Source organism: Aspergillus tanneri (genome assembly GCF_003426965.1).
Source record: "Aspergillus tanneri strain NIH1004 chromosome Unknown AapTan_6_pilon_pilon_pilon, whole genome shotgun sequence".
Classification (NCBI taxonomy): domain Eukaryota; kingdom Fungi; phylum Ascomycota; class Eurotiomycetes; order Eurotiales; family Aspergillaceae; genus Aspergillus; species Aspergillus tanneri.
The window spans coordinates 3901386-3925029 of NW_022984633.1; the positions used below are offsets into that span (position 1 = coordinate 3901386).

Consider the following 23644-nt stretch of genomic DNA (forward strand, 5'->3'; position numbering starts at 1 on the left):
TCATACAGCTGGTTCTCCTTAATCTTCTCCAAAAGCATGGTTTTCTAAAGCCACAATTTGTTTGTATTTATATAGGTAAAAGATTATGCTTGTTGCAGCCCTATTTCGGTACGGTGGTCCTATGTAGATAATTAGTTTTAAGACGATGCTCTTGCTTCACTCATAGGCTTCCAAAACTTGTAGACAATCACCAAAGCCGAAATCACGAGGCAGAAAGATTAGTACTAATTAGTTAATAGTACTATAATTAACCAATTGCCTTCTCGTGCCGCATAAATATTAACTAGAAACCCTAGTAGCCATGCTGTTACAAATACAGCGAAACTTACTGGAATAGGCGCTAGGGGTGCTACTATTATTATTAAGATTTCCTAGAATCTTCTGGTGCCTAATTAATTTTTATACCATGGAGTTACTTTGCTTTGCAAAGTTATACTCTACAGGCATCTTGGTTATTATGACACTGTTTTACCGCCGACCTTTAGTATCACAGATCCACTCTTTAGCTTTGTAGGATACTTGCTTCCGGATCCACCATCTTAAGAGAACGAGGCTCACATTGATAGAATATTGGAAAGCCTTCTCGCTTATAAATAGTGGCTTCCTGGCTCTCTTACTGCTACCTTCTAATCGCTACTGCTTCTTTTTGGGTCCTGACCTCTAACAGCTAATTAGGCTGACCGTTGGGAGGGGGTTTCTCCTTGGGATTTCCCTCCCGAAGGGGACAGGGACGGAACAGGACCAATTCCAGGAAATTATGAGAACTAGGGATTCTGGGAATGGGATATTCCCTAGATCAGCATCCCCTCTAATTTCTATTCGAAAAATGGTACGGGAAACTGGACAAACTTATACATGGGAAGGAACTGGGAGTATCTCGATTCTTGAGAAAATCCCGTGAGAATTTCTCTTATTTTGATCATGTGATAATAGCTACTTATTATTGCTTTACATAGTAATATTTCTTATTTTTATACTATATAAATCTTTAGATTATACCTATTAGGAAGTGGAATGGGAGTCAGGATCTTGGGTGAGGAAATGGGACAGGAAACGGGACCAACAATACTAAATTTTGGGAATTGGATTATCCTATCCCGAATTCCCATGAAAAGGGAATCTCTTCCCAATTTCCTGAGACGAGATTGGGGACCACCCCTTGAATCGCCTCCATTCCTTGAGATAGTAATTGATAGAGGATGGTTGAGCAAGCAGCCAATACAGTTAACATTGTTATCCTCCAGATCATTAGTAGGCTACCGCGTGTAGCTGGTATAGTGTTCTTCTGCCACCTATTCCTGCGAATGATCATAACAGAGACCTTCTTTCTATCGTAAGCCTCATTTCAATCATATCATCATCTTTCTCTTCAGTGCATAGCATATTACTCGTGGTCTCCAGGACAGATCGTCTCATCGCTTCCATTTTCCCCTTTGTACAGCGGACGGTCAGACTAAATACGTTTATCCAGTCTTCGTGACGGCAATACGCGATGGGGTTTGCCGATTGCTCCTCAGAGAATCCCGTTTCTGCAGTCATATGAACACTGCTGGAGCCGCTGATGGGGCCTGGACTGGTCTCTGATGATCCAATGAGGCAGGTGGATACAGTGAAAAGGATTCAGTTCGAGGCATAAAATCCAGCAGACCTTCGAAGTTACCCTTAGAGTTAGGCATATTGTATTGCGCCAGCGGACTAACATTCTGAGCCCCCCAACTTGGTCCTTCAAGGATATCGTCAATGCCTAAATCTTCCTCCAATACTTGGCCCTGAAACGAGGACGATGATAGCGGGAAATTTGCGTTCGGGAACAAATATTCCCGGTCAAACATCTCATCTGAGGTAGCTGCTTCACGGTCACCCCAATCATATTGACCAGTTTCATTTTCGAAACCGTTTTCATCGATGGTGCCAAACATACTTTCATCCTGTATCTCCTTCTCAGATGGTCCGGGATTCTCGGCACAAGTTGCAGAATTTTCCAGTCGCTGTCTACTCCTAAAGCTATTAGGCACCACGTTGATTGTGGACGGCTGAGATTCCGGCTGGAATTTCGAGAAACCCTGCGATAACGCATTCGATTTTTTTCGTCGACGGAGCAAAAGGGAATGCCTATTCTTCAGAGATAATGCTGCTCGATTCTTGAAGTACATCTCAGAAATCATCTTCCAGTTCCTTCCGTGCTGTTCGACACTGGCAAGCAAGAAGCCGTCCTACAAAACATACCTGATCAATTTCCACAAGAATAGTAATGTTGATGAGAGTAGGCGTCCTTACTTCGTCTTGGGTCCAAGGACTATGATTCAGATTTGGATCTAAGACGTGCTTCCAACGTTTGGAGTATTGCTCACTGGTACGTGTTCCAACTTCCTTAGATATCACTGGCCACTTTGTGCCATGCAGCGCAACTGCTGCGCGAAGCCGGTCGTCTTCTGAATCGATCCAGCTCCCAAAATTAGTGTTTTCTGCAAATTTCTGACGCCAGCGTCTGCGACAATCTTTGTTGCTTCGCTCAGGTAGGTGCGTCGCTATAGAGGGCCAGTCAATTGGCATAGCACATGTAGCATAGAGATGTTGTTATCGGAATTGCATGGACCTTGATCGACAAAACATCGGGAGGCTCGAATCCTAGTAGACTTACTTTTACGCACTGTCGCTCTCAGAACTTGGTCCTCGGTCTCGGTCCATTTACGACTTTCGTCCGCCATATTAAGATCTCTTGATTAGTGAGAAGTGTAGTCAGAGTGAAAAAGGCCAGGGGAATACGGGAGGAGAAAAATAAAGAGAACGGCATATTCAAGTTGAGGGTAAATAAGGGAAGCCAACCGGGCACACGTCTGGGACTCTTATCGGAACAGGTTGACAAGAGTTGATCCTTGCTGACAGAACTGACGTTGAAAGGATGAGGTACCTGGTAATTACCCGGTACCCATATCTAACTTGCACGTCTTGGAAACTCCACTTCGTTTGGATCAGCCTCACATAAGGAAAGACCAAAAGGTAGGAGAACGTACTTTCACGTGTATTCAGGACAAAGTATGATGACGTGGCACACAGACTGTACACGTCTTTGCGGTTGAACCGACTGCTCTTGAGCGCTCCTTTTTCCGATTAGCCGCTGCGAAGGAAGTAATCCTTGTTGCCCTGGCAGAGATAACATCATTGACTGATATTCCTTCTCTGAGCAGTGGCGAGACGAATGTCAAAAGGAATCTCGATAAATTTACTACCATCCTAAGCAAGTATATGATAGTAGTACCGTCTGCCACCACACGTAGTACCTTGTTCTCTGTTGTTGCTGTAGGTAGTTGGGCTTTATTTTTATTCTTTTTTAGGTTCCTCTTGTATTTATGTTCCGAGAGTCATCCAAGCCAACTTACAAGAGTGACAATGAGTTATTTAAGCCTGTGGGAAAAAAGGATCGCCAAGTAATATAGACTGCTATCTTGAAGAACAAAAAAAAAAATTAATATCCAGGGGCCAGAAAATGTGCCCTTTTGAGCTCAACATAAATTCTGCACCAGAAAAGTAGCGACTTTAAAATTTTTTAGACGAAGGATTTTCCTAGCTGCATTCTCCTTCCCTAAAGTAGTAGCAGATGTGGAGCTGATGATTGGCCAATTAATCCTCGAGACACAAGTTGGCCTTGTGTCAGGACACATTTCGGTCAGGAACATTAGTTGTCACCTAAAATTGCTATATAAAATCTAAATACCCTTATATTACCTACTACCACCACTACAACCATACTACATTACCTACTGAATAGTAAGGAAGCAATAATTTAATGCTGGTTTAATAATTTTGGATATTGAATTGAATGAATTCTAATTTATTAAGCTAAAATACTAATGAAATCTTTAGTAGAATATCTATAAAGCCTATCTTACTAGAGTTAAAAACTAGAGGAATATTGTAGGCTTACTAGGAGCAAGCAGACAGTATAGGAATATATAAGAGGAAGCAAAGTAATGAAAGTAGTTAGTGCTTGATTTCCTTTAACTAGTTGGGTGATAATAATTTATAAAAACTACGCAGCCCAGCTCCCTGCTACGTCAGCTTTATGATATGTACAATCCGCACCCACAACCCTCACAACCCATACACCGAATACCCCATTACGCTAATATTTTAAATATTGTAGTGCTTAATAGTGCTTAAGAAGTATTGTAATAGTAGCTACTTTACTTATATTATTAAGAATTCTAAGTGCTTCTGGTGGATTAGTGCCTCAGATCTGAGCCCATGACCTTGATCACGGGATCCACACATATTGTTGGTAGCGATGAAGTCGTCTCGGATTCGGGGGATATGGATGCACCCAGGAACTAGGCTAAATAGTGTCGAATATACGGCTAATCCCGAAGAGGAAATAGAGTACGATTGGTAAAAAAGGTCTTATTTGAATAAATTAAGCTGGTTGGGCTCTTCTTGATTATTCTTCTTGGTTATTCTTGATTGATTATTTTGTTGTGTGCCCGCGGGGATTTTTACCCCGATCCAGTCAGTCACATGATTCTGGTCCACCAACGGCCATATTATTTGACAAATAGTTAACTAAGTTACATACAGGGTACTGAACAAGAAAGAGGTTCCAGGCCGGCACCTGGAGCATAAGGATAACCCGACGTTCCAACGCACATATAGGCGGATGGATTCGATCCCATCAAGGGTCCTCCCCTTTGTCTTCGTGCTTAGTTTCTTTTTAATATCATCTACGGTTGATCCATTACAATTAGTCTGATTTTAGTAATTAGGTATAAAATAATAAGTAGATAGACTTGTATAAGGGTAATCTATAAGTATTAAATATAGATAAACTCTATTGCGGCTAGAGCGCCTCTGTAAAATAATATAAACTAGGTAGAAATAGCAGCCTAGAAGAATATATATAATTAGTATAAATCATTTAATAGGCACTCATCAAGCACTGCTCAAGCACTTTTAATATATATTACTATATTTTGTTAAGTATATTTTATTATAATATTAAGAAATAGAGAAGAAATAGGAGCTCGTGGATGTTGTATTGAATTTGCAGAGGTTGGCACGGGCCAATAACTAAGGGCCAGCAGTACTGAGTTGGGCTCGGAATGCATTTCACATTTACGGGACCAACCGTATATTAGAAGTGAAACTTAGCACGAAGAGAGAAAGGAGAGAATCCTTCGCTGGGGGTCAAATCCACCTACATACGTGTGTGGGCCAGTTCCGAGACAGCTAAAGTATCATGATTCGAATATGGGTTCATCCCTTCCACGGATCAAAGTCAACAGCGCGGAAAGTCAGTAGCCGAAGCTGCACGACAGTGACCCAGAATGGACCGCCCAGTTCATAAGTTAAGTGGGCTCTTGATTATTAAATGGGAGCCCGGTCCAGAAGACAAACGTTGTTCGGGACAACTTCCCGGCCCACATGCCGCCGCGATCCGGTCGGGACCACCTTATAGGGATTCGACCCTGGTGGGCCTTTCGAAGTCTCCTGTAATAGGACTGTCCGATTTTGAATCCAACTCGGGTCCAAGCATGCAAGTGATGGGCATTTCGGAACCAGAAGACTTCGGGAACACTCTGATAGGGATCCGCTGACGTGGCCGAGAACGATTTTCGCAGTCCCGGACTTTGTCCGAAATGGCAATTCGACAGGCTAGACATGTGCTTTTTCTTCTTCTTTTCTTTCCCAAAAATATGAATCTGAAGCAGGACAGAGTTTGGAACCGCGGTATGGAAACATGAAGTCTTACGGGCTGGGCACTGCAGTTTAGCCTCCGGGGCGATACGGCCCGGCCCGCCTTAACCACTGCCCACGCCCATACTATCCCGGGGTGGCCAGGAAAATAATTTGACAGAGTTTGTTGTCTTGAAGAAATTTTCTACGTACAGTCGTTCCGAGGGCCGTTTTGCAACCGCTCTCGATTAAGCTTCCTCCATTCCAATTTCTGGACTGTCGTTAATATATTAAGTTTTCCCGGAGCGTGGGAAAATTCTTGATATCAGTATTGTCAATACCGACTTCCTCGAAAATGCAATCCTATCTCCAGTACAGACGGTTGCAACATGCTGTCAACAGACAACTGGAAAGCAGGCCCCGCCAATTGGAATGGCCCATTGGAGTTCCCCAGACAGATGATTTAGAAACACCAACGACCGATTCACTCAATGGAGAGACAGATCAAAAGCGCCTAGGTGATCCAGAAAAGGCACTGTCAGAGAATGTCGCTCAAGAAATTATTTCATTGGAGGGTGTACAAGCCATGAAGCTCTCTGATGTTATCGGAAGTCAGCCGAGACATTTGTTTGTGGTTGGCTGGGAAGGAAAAGATGATGCTCTTAGCCCGCGCAACTTCAGCCTCTTCAAACGCATGATCGCGACGTTACTTGTCTCCATACTATCGTTTGCTGTGGGAGCAGCCTCGTCCATAAACGCTGCCGTACTGCCTCAGAGTAGCAAGACGTTCAACGTGAGTGAGATTGCTGGGTCGCTCGTAACTGGTATGTTAAATTTCATTTTTTCACAACAATAATAGGAAAATTGTTCGGAAAGGTTGGTAGTAGAGGACCATAGACTGACCACTTGAAAGGCATGTACCTGTTCGGTTTTGCAACTGGATCCCTTTTTTTCGGGACCTCTTTCGGAGATATTCGGTCGCAATATTGTCTACCTTAGCTCACTCATCATTTTTATGATCTTCGTCATGGCTTCCGCTCTTGCTCCGAATTATGGTTCAGGGCTCATCTTTCGGTTTTTATCAGGAGTTTTCGGCTCTCCTCCTCTGACTTGTGCCGGAGGTACAATCGCAGATCTATGGAGTCCACTCGAGAAGACTTTTGCTTTTCCATTCTACGCCATCTTTTCGTTTTCCGGGCCCATACTCGCTCCAGTCATCGCTTCGTTCATGGGCCAAGGGTCCCTTTCATGGCGCTGGGCTAATTGGATCATCTTGATCATGTCCAGCTGTGTTCTCGGCATAGTTGTCTTTCTACAGCCAGAGACTTATAGTCTCCTGCTTTTGAAATGGAAGGCTAAGCATTTCCGCACAGTGACGGGGGACAGTCGATTCGTATCTGAAATGGATATGAGCCACGCTGAGCTAGGGCCCTTCCGTCGAATTTATGGTGCATTAAAGCGGGAGTTCCTCTTGACCCTTCGTGAACCAATTGTGATTCTGATTTCTCTGTATATGACCGTAATTTACATTGTCATATTTACTTTTTTTTCGATGGGTACGACTACATTTTTGGTAATGTACACGGACTATCGCAAGGCCTAACGAACATAATCTGGGTGGCAATGTTCGTTGGAATGATGCTAGCAGCAGGGCTAGTACCATTGATATACCGGTGGACAAAAATTGAAATCAGCAAAGCAGAGACAACTCAAGATGGCACACACACACGTCCAGAGAATCGATTGTGGTTTGCCATGTTTGGTGCACCTGCTATACCACTTGGTCTGTTTTGGATGGGTTGGACAGACTTTGTAGGTGATTTTTTTTTTTTTTGGCAGACACCATTTAAATCTGGTTGTAACTAATCTGATACCCATTATATAGCCTTTCATATCTATCTGGTCGCCGATCGTTGCATCCACATTTGTCGGCTATGGCACCATTCTGGTATTCATTAGTTCCTACATGTATGTGATTGATACATACGACATTTATGCGGCCTCCGCCTTAGGATTCATGACGGTCTCACGTTATTATGTGGCAGGCGGGATGACTGTTGCTGGTATTCCATTTTACCGCAACATGGGTGTGCATTATACTTTGACAATTCTTGCTTGTATTAGTGCAGTGATGACTCCTGTGCCGTACATTTTCTATCGCTATGGGCCCATAATCAGAAGTTGGAGCAAGTACGCAACAAAAAACGGAAGCATATCCCGTGGGACCGATTAGAAATTCCAACCCATCGAACAAGAGCGGAGACAGTGTTGTGGAAGTTGCTTATCATAGATCAGTGTCATTTTATGTCCAGTTCCATATTTTACGATGTTGCTCGTTTCGCTGTTAACCATAATTTGATTATAGTTATGACTTATTCCGTCGGTGCCTGTGACTTCCTCGCAAGGACAAGTGTCTGTGCATGCACAATTCTCTGCTCCAATATAATTTGGTCCACAATATCTGCTTTGGGGTTTTCTGGGCGTACTCGGCCCTGAACTGGGCTGATCCGAGTACCAGGGATCAAGGACGACGAAAATTGTTTAATAGCCCCTATTGTGTAATAGCCCCTAAATTTGCTCATATCGAACAAATCACTCAAGGCTACCATCTATGACCCAGTGTGAGTCAGAGACGTTCAGATACAAATATCCGTTGCGCTGATAAGTCCATACTAAGCTGCACCTGTAGAAAAAGTAATAAGTCACTAGTTCTAAGCTATTTCATCATTTCATCAATATAAACAGACAACGCAAAAAAAAATACTTTCTAAACAGGAAACGATTCTGTAACCAGTTGCTTGCCATCCTGGATACAATGGTAGTGCCACCAGCTCGCCATGTGTTTCCTGTACCATTCAACTCTCATCGCGAGCCCGGTACCAAAGTCAATTCTTTGAGTCCAGCCTAGCGCTTGAAGCTTGCTCCCATCGACAGCGTAATCATTATCGTTAAAGGGGCGGTCAGGTATCCAGCTGACCAAGTTACCGAAACCCTTGACTGGATCGTGTCCAAATAGCTCAAGGATCATGGCCGCTACCTTGCGATTTGTCACCTCATAGCTCGAATCCACGTTATATATTTCCCCTACTTGACCCTTGTGCAGGATAGTATCAAATGCATCGGCAGCGTCTGCCCCATAGAGAAACCGACGGGCATTGCTTCCGTTTCCTTGAAGAGTAAGCTTGTGACCCTTGAGCATCAGGTCAGTAAACCTGGGAATAATCTCTGAATTTTGTCCGCCAAGTCAGCGCGCCACTTTCTAACCGGGGAAGCAGTCTTATGACACTGACTTTCGGGGTATTTCCCAGGGCCGTAAACGTTATTGCTGCGTACAATGATGGCTGGGAGGCCAAAGCTCTTCTGATATGCCATCACGAACATCTCTGCAGCAGCTTTGCTAGCCGAATAAGGATTTGTGGGCCTCATTGGTGTGAACGCCTCTGTTGCCATTTCACCGTTCATCTCACCGTAGACTTCGTCAGTGGACACGTGTATAAAGCGTGTTACCTTTCCGTAGGATCTGACAGCTTCCAAGAGGCTTTGCGTCCCAAGAACATTGTTCCGTGTGAATGTGAAAGGGTCACTAAATGAATGTTGGACATGGCTGTTTGCCGCAAAGTGCATGACGCAATCCACGCGGTAGGTTTGAAGCGCAAAGAGGACGGTATCTTGATCATTCAGGTCGCAATGAATGAAACTCATATCTGCAGCCGCATTGACATGAGCAAAATAGGTAACGGATGGGTATCTGGACTTCTCCAAGAATATTTGGAGAAGAATGGAGACCATTACGAAGTCTCAGCGGTCCGTATTGAAAATCGCGAGGCTGTTCTTAGGTAACAAAACTAAAAGTACTATTTCTGGCTAATATCACTTACGTTGGTGAAGCGAACTCGACCGCGTCAAGCCCAGCCATGTGATCAACACTGCGGGTGTTCGAGGCTTCCCTAACGCCGACTGGTGTGAAGACCATAAAGATGCGGCAATTCGGTCCAATATTATCGGGGCTGCTAACCTAGTCGACTGTTGTTATCTTCGGAGTCTTCACATTACTCATTTTGCTTCCGCATGCATTTATGATCAAGATGATACTCATCCTCTGGATGGCCGGGGCTTTACGGAGGAGGAGGCGCTGAACTACGGGGCATCCTTCTACTCTTACTCTAAACTTGTTTCAGAACAGGTCGTGACCATTTCAATTTCCCTTTCTGCAAAGAAGATTCTAATGCTTGCTGATGTAGGCGATCAAGAGTTACCCGAATGTCTTGATACTTCGCCTTCGCAATCCTCTTGCCGCTGATCTCCATCCAATGAATTTCATCACTAAGCTTATGAGATACGAGAAGATCGTCAACGTTCCTAATGTTAGTGAGAGTATCCTCACAAAAGCTGCGGTACGATGACGCTCACTGCTCCTAGTCTGGTACCATAATGACAAATATGGTCCCGGCTGCAATCCTTTTGGCCAAGCATCGCGAAATTGGTATATTTAACTTCGTGAGTCACCATTGAGAGAGACCAGCATTTGAACAGCGAACTTACGTTTGCTAGACAAACCCCGGGACGTTTACTCACAATGAGGTCATGGAGTTGACGAAGAAGTATATTCGGCCGTCCCTAACTTGGACTAATTTCAGCCTTGAAGAGCAAAGGCAAGTCTTAAAAGCACCTCGCACAAATGCTAAGTTGGACGCATCAAAGTTGGTTAACACATTGGCGGGACATGGCTATGCCGTGCTGAATGCCCAAGATGCGCTGGTAGAAGCTTTTACTATAATGAAGGCCAAGGGATACCAGTGAACAAGCAGGTCATGAATGGCTGGGAAAGGAGTTGAAAGAAATGCATGTCAGTTGATCTTGCAGATGCAATGAACATGATCTCAATTTCTGCAGTAAAAATAATGGGATATCCCAGATTTAATCGCTCGCCATGCTGAGGATCATCCCCTTCCGAGGGCTGTGAGAATGAACTCACGAAATGTTGGGAAATGTGGTAGGGGTGGTAATCTTGGATATAGATGTATTTCAAACTATAAGGTGTGAGCGGCACACGACCTTGCAAGGTATATATCGGATCATTTGTGAGATTTGATTGCTGTGTGGTTTCGGCACGACGCCAAATCAATCATAGCGCTCTCATAGACCTTCCCTTTGAAGCAAGCTAACCAGAGCAGCCAGAAAACATTAATGTCTTGTCATCAATATAGAACAGTAAATAAGGAATTGTATCTCCAACTGCAAAGGCTGAACTAACCTAATGCTATAAAAACTTAGAGCAAGGATTACGGAGGCTATCCGAGAAACAAGGGCAAACAAGAAAAAAAAAAATAATGGTAACATCTCTTATGTCTGTGAAGTCGTTGTACAACTACGTCGGTTTGGTATTAATCTGATAACGCACGTTCTCCATCTAAATGACTGCATATAATACTAAAAATTTACATAATCCCCGGGCTCAAAAAGGGCTAGGAAAATTTTCCAGCCCATATAAAGGATCCAAGGGAAGCGACACATTCATTAAATCTGGTATACTAGACGCCCAGGTTCTCTCAGTATCGTCCTGCGGTGGGGGGCTTTGTAACGCCCGTAAAACGCCTCCCTGCGGTATATTGAAGCTCCGCAAGATGTAATCCATGTCATACTCAGATGTTTCGTGTGGCATACCAGATCCCTCCATTGTTGACCACCTACACCACGGAGAGAATATTTGATAGGAATCTGCACTGTAATGTGGGTCGGCTCTCGCCGAATCACGGTGCAGGCGGCACGAGTCTTGGATACTTATTGACTCTTTTGTTGTCTCGTTACTGTCCAAAGAAATAGTAGTGTTGTCCTTTATGTCAATCCCAACACTTCTGATAAGATTTTGAATAACTTCAAGAGCCTTCTTCGGTCCTAGGGATAGTTTCTGGTGCTCTCCGAGAATGGAAACACACCTCTGAAGTGAAGCATGGGCGTGAGAGCCTTGAGAACTCTGCGCAGCCACCCTACCATGAATTGTGGCACTTACATACGTTGCGTATGATATAACGTAGGGTGCAGATTTCATCGAAAAAGTTCTTTCGTAACAGCCAAGAATGTGATCTATTGAGGCAGCGGCAGAGACACATGTGTTGAATGCTACCGTCGTGGCCGACAATGATGCACTGCGCAAATGTCCATCAGACACGAACGGACGGTGAAGAAGGACTTCCAACGTATGGTATAATGCCCTGCATGGAAGTGAGAAAATGCCAAAGCGCTCGTGCTTTTTTGACTGGAACCCTATACATACCCCAGCGCAAGGATGTGCGGCGATACAATGTTGCTAGGTATTTCCGAAAGGGGGGTCTTCAGGATGGGTGGGAGAGCCTTAAGCCAGCTCTGCAGCTGGCGGTATAGGGATGAGGAAGCCTCGAAGAGAGTAGCTGGGTTCTTGGTGGTGCTGCGCTCTGCATATAGAGTGTCCAGTATGCCAGACATGATGGTGGAAAGAGAGCAGTAACTTTTCAGAATTGAGATGTTATACGCAGGAGAATCCGAAACCCCTTTCAGGCTCGCATAGGACGACATATTTAATGTCTCATATTCCTCATATTCGTCGAGAATCCGTAAGGGCAAGGTCGTGTCAGCATCTCGCAAACGAATGCATCTTCCCTGATATAATGACAAGAATTTGTCGATGACTGATCTCGCCAGTATTAGTATAAGATTTGGTATAATATTAGACAGGGCTGCCCTCACTATAGGAACCCCAAAATACTCTCTGTCTGGCTTCGGCGTCTTCGGGAGCCAATCTGTTGCCCCTCCCATCAATACCGTGGCCGATGTGTATACCTAAATCGGTGATCATATTGAAAGCCATTCCAGAGTATAGCCAAGACAGACTTTTCTCATCACACCAGTTAAATAAGGAGTAAGAGAATAGAAGAAGAGCTTGCACTGTGGCTATTTCGCTAGTATTGATATGATCCCCAATCAGTTCCGTGATTCGTCGCCGAAATCTTCGACCTGCAGTCAGCGGGTTACTTCGATCATCGAAAACTTCCTCATTGGCATAGCTTTTTGAGGCGGTGAAATATATGGCATTGAGAAGCAGCTTTGAGAAGTATGGCCCATTGCATGCCATATCTCTCATGAAGACTGGCCTATAAACAACCGCACCGACATCCAGTTGGCGGTCCCAATATAGCGACAAGAGATGCATTGCAATCTCGGGATTCACTCCGTCAAAATCATACTGGCTTGAACCGAGGTGGATTCTCTCCAATTGACCTGAGCATTAAACTGTGTCAGGCCATATTCACTTCATCTTAGCACCACAACATACGTAGCCTAGCTGAGTTCGCAAACAATGCGTTTTGAACTTCCGGTTCCTCAACATGCTGAGGAAGTGCTCTATACTTCATGTCGAGGTTTGACGTGATTTCATTGGCGACAGCACTTGTCGGTCCATGCGATTGCGTGATAGTGTCAACTTTGCCCGTGAATTGAGAATTTGATGGTATATCATTTACATTGTAAGGAGGACGAGCCACGCCCTCTTTTCTTGCCCTCGATCCAGTCCATGATTCTGGGGTAGGCACTGGTAGCAATTGTTGCAATGGGGAGACAAGCATTGTTGGCCGTTGTGTATCACCAACTTGCTGCGAGCTCATTTGCTGCTCGAATCTGGTCAATGAATCTCTGAGACGTTTGTTTTCTTCCTCCAAACGCGATATGCGTGCTTTGGATGGTCTATATCACGCATCAGGTCTTTGGCTCATCGCTCAGACCTTTAAAGTGGCTTACCGTGGGAGCTTGAGGTTTTCCACGTACGTACAATCTCTTCCACGGGCCCGGCATTGCTGGCAGGCTGGGCGATCGTTACTACATTTGAGCTATTATAGTGAATATTAGCCACAGGTATATCATGAGGAACTGGGCGGATGACAAGATATGCACAAACCTTTTTCTGGCGGCAGTACTCGCATGCGATGACGGCTCGCGACCTTTGGTCTCGAGCCGCGGCTCTGTGTCTATTGAACATGCTCACTGCTAGTCCTAGTACGGTATTGGAGGTTGGAGGTATGAATCCTTCACTTAGTGTCAGAATTGTCAGAATTGCTGACAGTGAAAAAAAGAATGGAGAAAATTATGGACAGATACGGAAAATGAGGTGGGGAGGGAGTGCTCTTGGCCGAAGGCATGATTCACATGGCTACTTTGTCGTGATTAAATCAGTTAACGAGACATTTTTGCAGGCGGAGCCCTGAAGGGTCAAATCAATTTGCGCTGGCAGCTTTCTAGAGTCGGGAAGTTACGAGCCGGACTAGTTCGACCTTTCCATTTTCGGTGTGCCCGGGAAATGATTGTCCGAAGAGTACGGAGTAAAAGCAAAGCAAGCTCAACCGTACACAGATAATTCGACTTCACATCAGCAAGATAGTTTTCGTTTTGTCCACAAAACCATTGCTTATGCGGGTCCCCCAAAAGATGATGCCGAAGATTGCAAAACAAGCTACTCTGGGTAATGGTAACCAGTGTGAATACCAACGGCGGCATCCCCAGGCTGACAGTGGGAAATCATACTGGAAAAGCGAAAATATAACTCGGCAGCGACAAGGCAGACGCTTATTGTCAAGGTCTAAGAATAAGGGTGCCTAATAAGCGTATGCAGATGCAGGAGGTGGAGGAAAAAAGATCCTGGTGGAAAAAAAAGGAAAGCCGCAAGACAAGCCTTTATAGAGCTCTAAAATAATACAAAACAATCCAATGGAGCAAGAAGGAAATAGAACTAATTACGGAAAAGAAAAGAAAGGTATTTCTGAGAAAAGCAAGGAAGTACAAAAGTTACATATTACGATATACAGGCGAGGAAGGAAAACACAGGTTCCACAGTGATTCCGCGCCCTCTGAAAATTAGCTGTATAGTTTCTTTAATCTACATAATTTACACGACCAAAGGCCTCGTTTTTGTGGCAGTATAGCTTCGTTTTTGCACTGGTCTGTTCACGCTGCTAGTTTAATACTTGTGCCCTTATCGTTCTTAGTAAATGCTATATTATTCCAATGTTTCCAGTCCTTAACTTTTAACTCCTTTGTCTTTGTCAATAGTATGAAGTATTCTAGATATCTCTGCCCCTGCACCTGCAGGAATGCACATACTATTCCCGTGCTGCGGGGGACTCTTCTTGTAATTTCTTGCCTAACTTGTTCAACGTCATTGTGTTGGACAATAACGAGAAATATGAAATATCGACTTCGAAAGTTTCGTAAACCCATGTGCGGAGTTCTGACCCCAGCATGCTGTCCAAACCAAATCTTGCAAGCGGTAGACTCTCATCTATCTGTTCGACTGGTTGCAAAAGTAGGCCGGAGAGTCGAGACTTGATCAGGTCTACTATAGCTTCATTGATCGGCTTTTTGCCACAGTTATTCCACAAGGAAGCAACACTGCCCGAGCGAAGACCGGCTACCTTATTCGACGGGCCTTCTTTCCAGTCAAAGGCAGCTTCTATAAGACTTGCTCGAGGGTCTTGGGCGGTTAGGCTATTAACTGTGAATCCATTTGCCCTCAACTTTCGGAAAGTGAAGGGCTCAAGGCCAGTTATTATATGACTCGACATGTAAGGATCGCAACAGTCAAATGCACTGCCCACATGTGACAGTGCAATGTCGACAATTTGCAACAATTCCACCTCGCTTATTGGTTGAATCCCTTTGTGAAGAAGGAGACGTTCGACGTCAGGGTTCTCATGCAAGTATCCAATTTCTGATACCATCCCAAGCGCAATGGATGTTGCAGGCAAGCCTAAGCTGCGACGATAACGAGCAAAACTGTCCAAGAAACAGTTTGCTGCGCAGTAGTTGCTTTCGGTCGCTGCTCCAAGAATACCGGATATCGAACTTGTCATCAAGAAGAATTCTAGCTCCGTTTCTTTGTTTTTTACTGCATTGTGCAAGTTCCAGGCGCCCATGACCTTCGGCCTAACAGCAGAATGCCATGAGTCGGACGACATTGTGGTCCACAGGGATGCCTAGTATACTTTTAGAGGTTGTGTTCGAAATACTCGCACAATATGTATGGAGGTGGAAGGTGAGCGAAAAGAAAACTCACATCCAGTCCCATCGCAGCAAGGATTATCCCTCCTAGTGGTGCCTCGGCGGCTTGAATGCACCTCTCCACGTCTTCATATTTGCTGACATCTCCTTGAATAACTTCAACACTAGCACCCTTGGATTTCAAATCCTGGACTAGGTCTGCGGCGGCCTTTTTCTCTAAACCTGACCGGCCCAGGAAAATAAATTTCCTACAACCGCGATGAAACATCCACGTTGACAGACTTCGACCAAGACCGCCCAAGCAGCCGACCATAAGGTACGACTTGTGGGGATTCAATGAGCAAGCGTAAGGCAGAGGTAGAATCTACGGAATCAACATTATCATCCCATACATACTTTAGTTATATGGGTGCTTACCCTCACTAGTGAGTTACTTTCTTCCAAGGAGAGTGCAACTTTCCCGATGCGACTGTTCAAAGAGAAATGTCTGAAAGCCTGCGCGGCCTCAGAGATGTCAAACACTTCTAAGGGCTCGATGGGCCTGATTTGTCCAGTGCGATACAAATCCATGATTCTTCGCAGCATACTGTTCAACAACTTTGGTCCTCTGTTTAAGCTACAAATAGCTGGTACTGACCGTGGTTCAGTTAGTCTAGATTCGGGGTTCTCAGGACCGAATAGCTCAGTGAGGTCGAAAGCCGTAAACGTAGCACAACGGAGAAAAACCTGCATGTCAAGTTTTCCGGCATCTGATAAATCATGTTTACCGATTTCAACAAAGCGGCCAAACTTGGCACAGAGGCGCCAGCTTTCGTGCAAGAGATCTCCTGTCAATGAATTCAGCACAACGTCTACACCGCGATTTCCTGTGGCCTCTAATATTCCCGGTACGAATGACAAATCTCGAGAGCTGAATATATTTTGTGGCTTTAACCCGAATTCCTTGACCAGGAAGGACTTTTTATTGGGTGTCCCAACGGTGGCAAATATCTCTGCTCCCCTCAAGCGGGCAATTTGTATAGCGGCAATTCCAACGCCGCCAGCAGCTGAATGGATTAGGACGGTTTCCCCCTCCTGGAGATTCGCTTTGTCCAGCAAGCCGTAGATCGCAGTACCAAAAACGGTTGGCATGGTGGAAACTGCATGGTAGTCTTCCCTGTCCAACAGTTTTACACACGACCACTCCGGGACTCGCTCGACAGTCGACACCTGACAATGTGCCATTGCCAATACCCTGTCGCCAGGAGCCAAAGCGGAAACACCGCTGCCCACTTTACTGATTACCCCGGCACACTCTGAGGCGGATGTAGGGTCCTTGACCTCGACCTTTCCCGCAAAGCCATATATGGTTTTGGCGTTTAGGCCGACGGACTTGACGTTTATTTCAACGTAGTTAGCGGGAAGTTCCGCTTGGAAAGCAGCCACTGGTTCCAAGCACAAAGTGTCAAACTGACCAGGGACTTTGATAGTGAGCTTAGCAGGCCCGACAGTGGAAAGCGTGTCAATGTATGGTTCTTTGCATTGGATCTTTTGGAATATCGTATTCATTGAGTTGTCGGGGACAAGTCGGTTGATATATACCACACCGTCTCGCTCAAGAAGTTCAGTGTCTGGATTCTTTGCCCCAAGGGCATCTTCCACCACTGTGACAATGTTACGGATGGACACCCGAGGTTGGATTCTCGGGTATTCAGTACTGAAAACGAAGAATCTCAATCCCGGATGCTCCAAACTGAGTGCACGAGAGAGTCCCTGCACGAGAGAAAGTTCTGGCCGAGATCCTGTGAGTTGTGGGCCACCTGTGATCCAAATGAGATTGCGCGCATTGTTGGTCATAACTTTAACACGAGACATCGATTCCTCACACAGTATAGACAAAACTGCTCTATGTAATTCTAAGGTCGTTATCACAGTGGATCCGGGCTTGATGGAGTCCATTGTGAGGTCATCAGGCGAAATTCTCGGGATTGACGTTCTAAAGTGCTCCGAAAGGGTTTGTTGTAAGTCGCTGGTGAACTGATCTTCGTCGTCGCATCCGACAAGGATAATTTCCCCCCGTTTTCGGGAAATATCTAATATCGGTAAATGTTTTCCAATAACTGTGCATCTGGCACCTGAACCGATTTTGGTAATGGCAAACTCTCTTGGTAGTGTGAACTCTGCCGATGAAGAGGCAGTCGCCAGCACTATCCCACTGAGCTTGAGGAGCGCTGTGCTATGGGAAATGTGCTTGGTAAAATCTTCTGTACATGTTCCGGAGGATGACAGAATAACCAAATCATACTTTCTCATTCTTTGAACTGTCCACTTGACAGACTCAGTACATTCATTTGCACCTTCCAATGGTCTTGAATAGACCTCACCAGCCGCGGAGATGTAACCTTGCTCGTAGGATTGACATCGCGGATAAGAAGTATTAATCTGCAGTGTCTTCAAAAGAGTTTTAGTCTGATCAACATCCATCACCCGAAGATCGAGGATTTGAAGACGGGGATTCTTGTGGATGAGCAGCTCTACTATAGCAGCAGCATCATCAGCCTGGCTTTTTACGTCGCCATGGTGGTTCCGAAGAGTCGGCAACAATGCTCCCCCAATCATAACTGGTTCATAACCTATGTACCTAGAAATATCTGGTTTCCAAACGGCCCTTCGAGACTCGGTGTTAGTTTCTTCCTAGCACTCCGCAGCAAGCATGCACATTCATACCTCAGCATCGGCTGTCGATCCACAATATTGTCTTTCTGGGATGCACCCAGATAGGGCACAAATCGCACGTCCGTGGTCTGCACCAAACAGACACTACTGCAGAGTTCACATTGAGCCCTCACCGATCCAAAGCCAAATGACTCGGCAGCTGCATGCACAACTGGTTCTGATACCACCATATCGGGCCCAGGGACACGAAATCTTGCCGAAGAAATTGACACGGGCACTTTTCCGGAAAACTCAGCGCTTGAATCGGTCACAGCATTCACTGCAGCTTGAAACAAAGCATCGATAATAACTGGATGGAAAATGTATTCAGATGGCCTACTGTGCCCGTCTTCTCTACTGGGGAAATGCTTGATTGTTGCGGAAGAATATGACATGTTCCCATACTTGGCGTTCTGGACCTTTAAAAGTGACTGGAAGCTTGGCCCAAATGTCATTCCAGCCCTACCAAGCTTATTATACCAATTTTGAGTAGGCCGAGGCTCTATGTCTATATGCTGGGGGAAAATAGTCTGCACTGGCCAGCTGCTTTCGCCGTCCAGACCGACAAGCCCAGTAGCGTGAACCGTAAATACGTTGTCGTAGATGGTGCTAATTTCAAGTTCAAACCATGTTTCCGAAATGTTCGTGGAAGAAATTATCTTCGGTCTCATACTGGTAAGGAGCTCTATTTCAGGACCTTGCGAACCACTTGTCATTACAAGCGCCTTAAGAATCCTCATATCTCGAAGAGCTAGGGAGGGTGGATCTGAAGATGCCACTTGACAAACGGCTTCAAGGGCCATGGCGACATAACAAGCCGCGGGAAATACTATATCCTGCCCAAGAGTGTGGTCTTTTATCCATGGAATGTTTTCCAGTCTGAGGACATTTCTCCACACCACCGCGTAGGCGTTTGCACCCGGGATTTGTGATCCCAACAGCTCATGGTGCAGATGAACCCTGTTTCTAAACTCTCTACTCGCTCTGCACTCGCTCCATAGTAGTTTTTTGTATGTCCAAGGGTAAGGAGGAAGGCTGGTGAGAACTTTACCTTGCGTCCTCCGCGTCTGGTTCCTGGTTTGGGGTGATCCAACGTAGTTGACTATCCCAAAGTCGATCTCATGGCCGTACATGAACAGCTCACCTATAACGGTTAAGAGAGATCTGACACTGTTTGTTTTCCGAGACAGAACAGAGAAATACCGGTAGTCTGTTTCCCCTCGACCTAGGTATCTCATCGTTTGCTTTACTGGCGTCTGCAGCGCCGAGTGGGGTCCAATCTCAACTAAATTCATCTCAGTGTCCTTCACTAACACCTCAAGCGCTTCATTAAACCGGACAGGTGATTCCACATTCTGACGCCAGTAGGAAGCAGAGATATATCCATTTATCTCTTTTCCTGTCAGAGACGACACCCACTTCGCTTGGTGAGGAGGAGATTGTTCCGTCTTTGAAATGGAGGAAATGCCTTCATGAAGGAGTTTATCGTACTCTCTGCCTATGGCTGCCATATGGTGTGAATGGTATGCTCGCCCATCTGTACGGAGCTTGCTCGCGAATACGCCTTTCGCCTGGCAGTACTTGTACATTTCATCAATAGCCAGAGCATCGCCACTGATGGTAACAGACTCAGGACTGTTCACACAAGCAACCATGATGCTCCCTGTAAACCGGAGGCTCTCAATCTCTGTCTCGGCTGCGGACCTGCTAAATGCGACTGCCAACATGCCACCAGACAATGAGTTCATATATTTCTCGATGACATATCCTCGATAATAGGCGATGCATATCGCCTCGGCTGCGCTCAGAAACCCAGCAGCATACGCAGCGGCAATTTCACCGGAAGAATGACCGACCACACCTGTTGGTTTGACACCCCATTCCTGCAACAGCTGAACCAGTGCTACCTGAATAGCCGTACAGACCGGCTGAGACTTTCCCACTTGGTTTATCTCACTCATTTCTTCAGGTGCTAGAAGTACCTCAAGAAGGGTGAATGAAGGAGGATGCGGTAGTTGCTGTAACACTGTGTCAAGGGACTCGATTGTTTCCCTGAAGACGGGAAATTCTCCAATGAGCTCCTTACCCATCTGCGCCCACTGTGCCCCCTGCCCCGTGAAGATAAACCCTAAAGGAAACTTTGTAGAAATCCCACCATGGCAAGTCGATTTAAAGTTTTCAGGCTTCAGATCCTCTGCCATTGTCGACTGGGAGACTAAGAAGTAGCCACGACGGGTAAATTTTGTACGGCGCTCGCCCAAAGTGTAAGCAAGATCTACAGCGTACACCCCTGCCAGGTTCAAGGAATAAAGATTATTTGCCATGGCTTCTAGGGCAGATGGGTCATTTGCGGATAACGGAACCAAGAATGCCGATCTTATCGATGAGAGAACGAGTGAATCTGGACGGGAACCGTAGTTTTGTGGGATATAGTGGGCTGCAGATTCCTAGATGATACACTCATGAGTCCAGGCTTAGCTCCCTGTGATTCAGAACGATTCATTCTCACAGTTTCCTAACCACATACCAGGATTGCGTGAGCATTTGCACCCCCGTAACCAAATGAGTTGACACTAGCTCGCTTTGGGGATGTGCCATTCTTAGCCTTCGGCCAAGGCAAATTATCTTCTACTATTTGGATGCCCCACTCGCTTGCTCGTATCTTGGGGTTGACATTCTTTATCCCAATAGTAGCAGGAATTTGGCCATTCTCGAGTGCCAATGTCGCTTTAAATATACTAGATAAACCACTGGCCGCCTCACTGTGACCCAAGTTCGATTTGACCTTCAAAAGTCAATAATTTTCCCTTTCTGCATGGGAATATGACCACAAATTGAACTTACCGAGCCAATATAGAGCGGATTCCCGCTGGACCTCTGAAAGACTCGAGCAAGAGCCTCCACTTCAATGGGATCTCCCACTGGTGTGCCGGTTCCATGGCATTCTACATAGGTAGTTTCATCAAAACTTTCGACGCCTGCTTTCTTATAAGCTTTCCGTATCACCGCCTCTTGGGCGTCGACACTAGGATGGGTGATTCCGTTTGTTTTGCCGTCGCTAGTTGTACTCATCGGGGTTAGTAATCCGTGTATGCAGTGTCAGAGCTGCGTAGACCCGCAGACATTCTATCCCTCAAATGTAATTTTCTGTTTCTAACTGGAACCAAGGTTTACATACCAGTTAACTGCTGAACCGCAGATAACCGACCGCACAGGATCGTTGTGCTCGAGAGCTCTACTGAGCTTGGTTAAGTAGATTGCACCTACACCTTCCGCCCGCCCGTAGCCATCAGCCGAAGCATCAAAACTATGGCAAGTGGATGTCGGTGATAGCACGCCCGCTTTCATTGTACTCAGATGCTGTTCTACAGATTGAATAAGGTTTGTACCGGTGACAATGGCGGCGTCGCATTCCCCAGCGTCAAGTGCGACGCATGCTGCATGGAGAGAATAGAGAGTGGATGAGCAAGCCGTATCAATTACAACGCTATGGATTTGATCAGTGTGTATGCCTCACATACGTTAGGCAGTCGGGGATTCCAAAGCTAACCTCGGTCCTCGAAGGTCAAAAGTATAACTGATTCGGTTGGCCAAGATCGTCAGGCCCTTGCCGGTGGCACTATAGCGGTGGAAATACTCCGGATGCTTGCATTGCATAACCTCATAATCTGTTGCGAAATTGCCACAGTATACACCGATATTAGCTCCGGCCACGTTCTCAAGCGTCTTACCGGCTGTTTCGAAACATTCATAGACCACTTCGAGCAATTTTCGTTGCTGCGGATCCATAAAGGTCGCCTCGATATTACTGATCCCAAAGAAGCTGTTGTCAAAATGCCTAACATCTTCCTGGATGAAATATCCTGCCTTCATATTCATACAACCTGGCCTTTCTCCTCCTTTGGGGTGATAAAAGGCGTCGGCGTTGAAACGCTCACGAGGCACTGCACATTGCCCTGACCTCTTTGCCATCAGTAGTTCAAGGAGGTCTGGTATTGACCTCACTTCTCCCGGTAAGCGACAGGCTGTTCACAAGTCAGCAGCTGGTGTCTAAGAATGCCGAGTAGATGATAGTTGACACACCCATGCCTATAATGGCAATTGGCTCTGCACTGGGCCTTGCCTTTTTCAAGGGCCCCATAATGCTTATCGTAATATAGCGATTTTCGGTAGGCTAATAGATTATGAGGGAGGAACTTCAAACCGAGAAAAACTAAAGTGAATTTCAGAGGAGCAGCAGCCAAGTCAATAGACTTGCACCGACAAATAGGAATACATATGTCAGCGTATGGCGCTAACACGGACAGCTAAAGTAGATAGTTTAGAACATCAACTCCACCATCTTCTTTAGTCAGTAACCAGTTATTTTACTTGGGAAAACACCTTATAATCTCTATTAGTTAAATCAACAAAAAGAGGAACTTTTTCAGATTTAAAACCCAGGCATTCTTCCATCGATTGCTGATACTTGGAAAGGTAATAAGATTTCTATATAGTAAATAGCTTTATTAAGGGATAAACTTCATCGACGTCAAGTAGCTGAGGAGTACCAGAAAAACGAAAAAAAAAAAAGGTGCCTAGACAGTCTATTTAAGATATAGGCAGTCTAACTTCTAATAAGGCACTACAAATGATACAGGAAAGGGAGGAGGTAATTCAGGGAAAGGCTAGGCACCAAGGCTACGGAGGCCCCCTAATGTAGTAATTGCATTATTTAGGGCTATAATAGATTAAAGTGCCCTATAAGATAGTTCTACACTTATTTTTGAATAATGTATTTCATTTGTATACAAATATATAACTTTAAAAAGTATTTAAATTACGAGGGGATGGGCATGGTGAGCGGCGCGACATTTGGTGTCTTGCGACGTTCCGTGTCCGATTACGTTAAGCACCTTGCATGTTTACTGAGGGGTTCTTACCTCCTGCAACTGCTTCACGGGAGTTAATTGCCCGCCTCTGCCAGTAGCTCGTTAACTCTCACACTGTCAAATCTCGGTTTTCCAGATAGGATCGCCGACTAACCGCCATCCTAGTTTGGCCCGGGTAGTTGGTTTAACACGTTTATGCCTACGACCGCTACGACAGGTGACCGATTGCGGCCAAACCGTACACACACTGTCCTTCTTGACTGCGTGAGATCACCAATAAAACGCATATTCCGACTGATTAGAACTGAGTATCGATTTTTTTTATTTTTGCGCTTCCGCTGAACCCGAGATTAAATCTGCTGAAACCTGTACGTCTTAAGAAATGGCTA

At 45.4% G+C, this 23644-nt stretch overlaps 5 protein-coding genes across 5 annotated transcripts; 2 read left to right on the top strand and 3 right to left on the bottom strand.

Moving 5' to 3' along the window:
* Positions 1 to 1535: 1535 nt before the first annotated feature.
* ATNIH1004_009294 (uncharacterized protein) lies at positions 1536 to 2708 on the bottom strand (the record flags this gene model as incomplete). The annotated part of the gene is made up of 3 exons (XM_033573891.1): positions 1536 to 2213; positions 2278 to 2528; positions 2642 to 2708. 3 exons carry the CDS (start codon positions 2706 to 2708, stop codon positions 1536 to 1538), a joined length of 996 nt encoding a protein of 331 aa, XP_033424443.1.
* A 3314-nt stretch (positions 2709 to 6022) lies between these two features.
* ATNIH1004_009295 (uncharacterized protein) lies at positions 6023 to 7270 on the top strand (the record flags this gene model as incomplete). Its single annotated transcript, XM_033573892.1, has 2 exons — positions 6023 to 6491; positions 6753 to 7270. 2 exons carry the CDS (start codon positions 6023 to 6025, stop codon positions 7268 to 7270), a joined length of 987 nt encoding a protein of 328 aa, XP_033424444.1.
* A 1164-nt stretch (positions 7271 to 8434) lies between these two features.
* ATNIH1004_009296 (uncharacterized protein) lies at positions 8435 to 9583 on the bottom strand (the record flags this gene model as incomplete). The annotated part of the gene is made up of 3 exons (XM_033573893.1): positions 8435 to 8892; positions 8958 to 9415; positions 9546 to 9583. The coding sequence occupies 3 exons, from the start codon at positions 9581 to 9583 to the stop codon at positions 8435 to 8437; spliced, it is 954 nt and encodes a 317-aa protein (XP_033424445.1).
* Positions 9584 to 9977: 394 nt separating this feature from the next.
* On the top strand, positions 9978 to 10467 carry ATNIH1004_009297 (uncharacterized protein; the record flags this gene model as incomplete). The annotated part of the gene is made up of 3 exons (XM_033573894.1): positions 9978 to 10031; positions 10087 to 10164; positions 10219 to 10467. 3 exons carry the CDS (start codon positions 9978 to 9980, stop codon positions 10465 to 10467), a joined length of 381 nt encoding a protein of 126 aa, XP_033424446.1.
* A 1464-nt stretch (positions 10468 to 11931) lies between these two features.
* On the bottom strand, positions 11932 to 22525 carry ATNIH1004_009298 (Type I Polyketide synthases (Type I PKS); the record flags this gene model as incomplete). Its single annotated transcript, XM_033573895.1, has 15 exons — positions 11932 to 12332; positions 12484 to 12921; positions 12977 to 13383; positions 13438 to 13526; positions 13595 to 13727; positions 14794 to 15665; positions 15746 to 16054; positions 16108 to 18337; positions 18397 to 19150; positions 19436 to 20831; positions 20912 to 21169; positions 21229 to 21442; positions 21563 to 21871; positions 21935 to 22409; positions 22468 to 22525. 15 exons carry the CDS (start codon positions 22523 to 22525, stop codon positions 11932 to 11934), a joined length of 8343 nt encoding a protein of 2780 aa, XP_033424447.1.
* Between the last annotated feature and the right edge of the window lie 1119 nt (positions 22526 to 23644).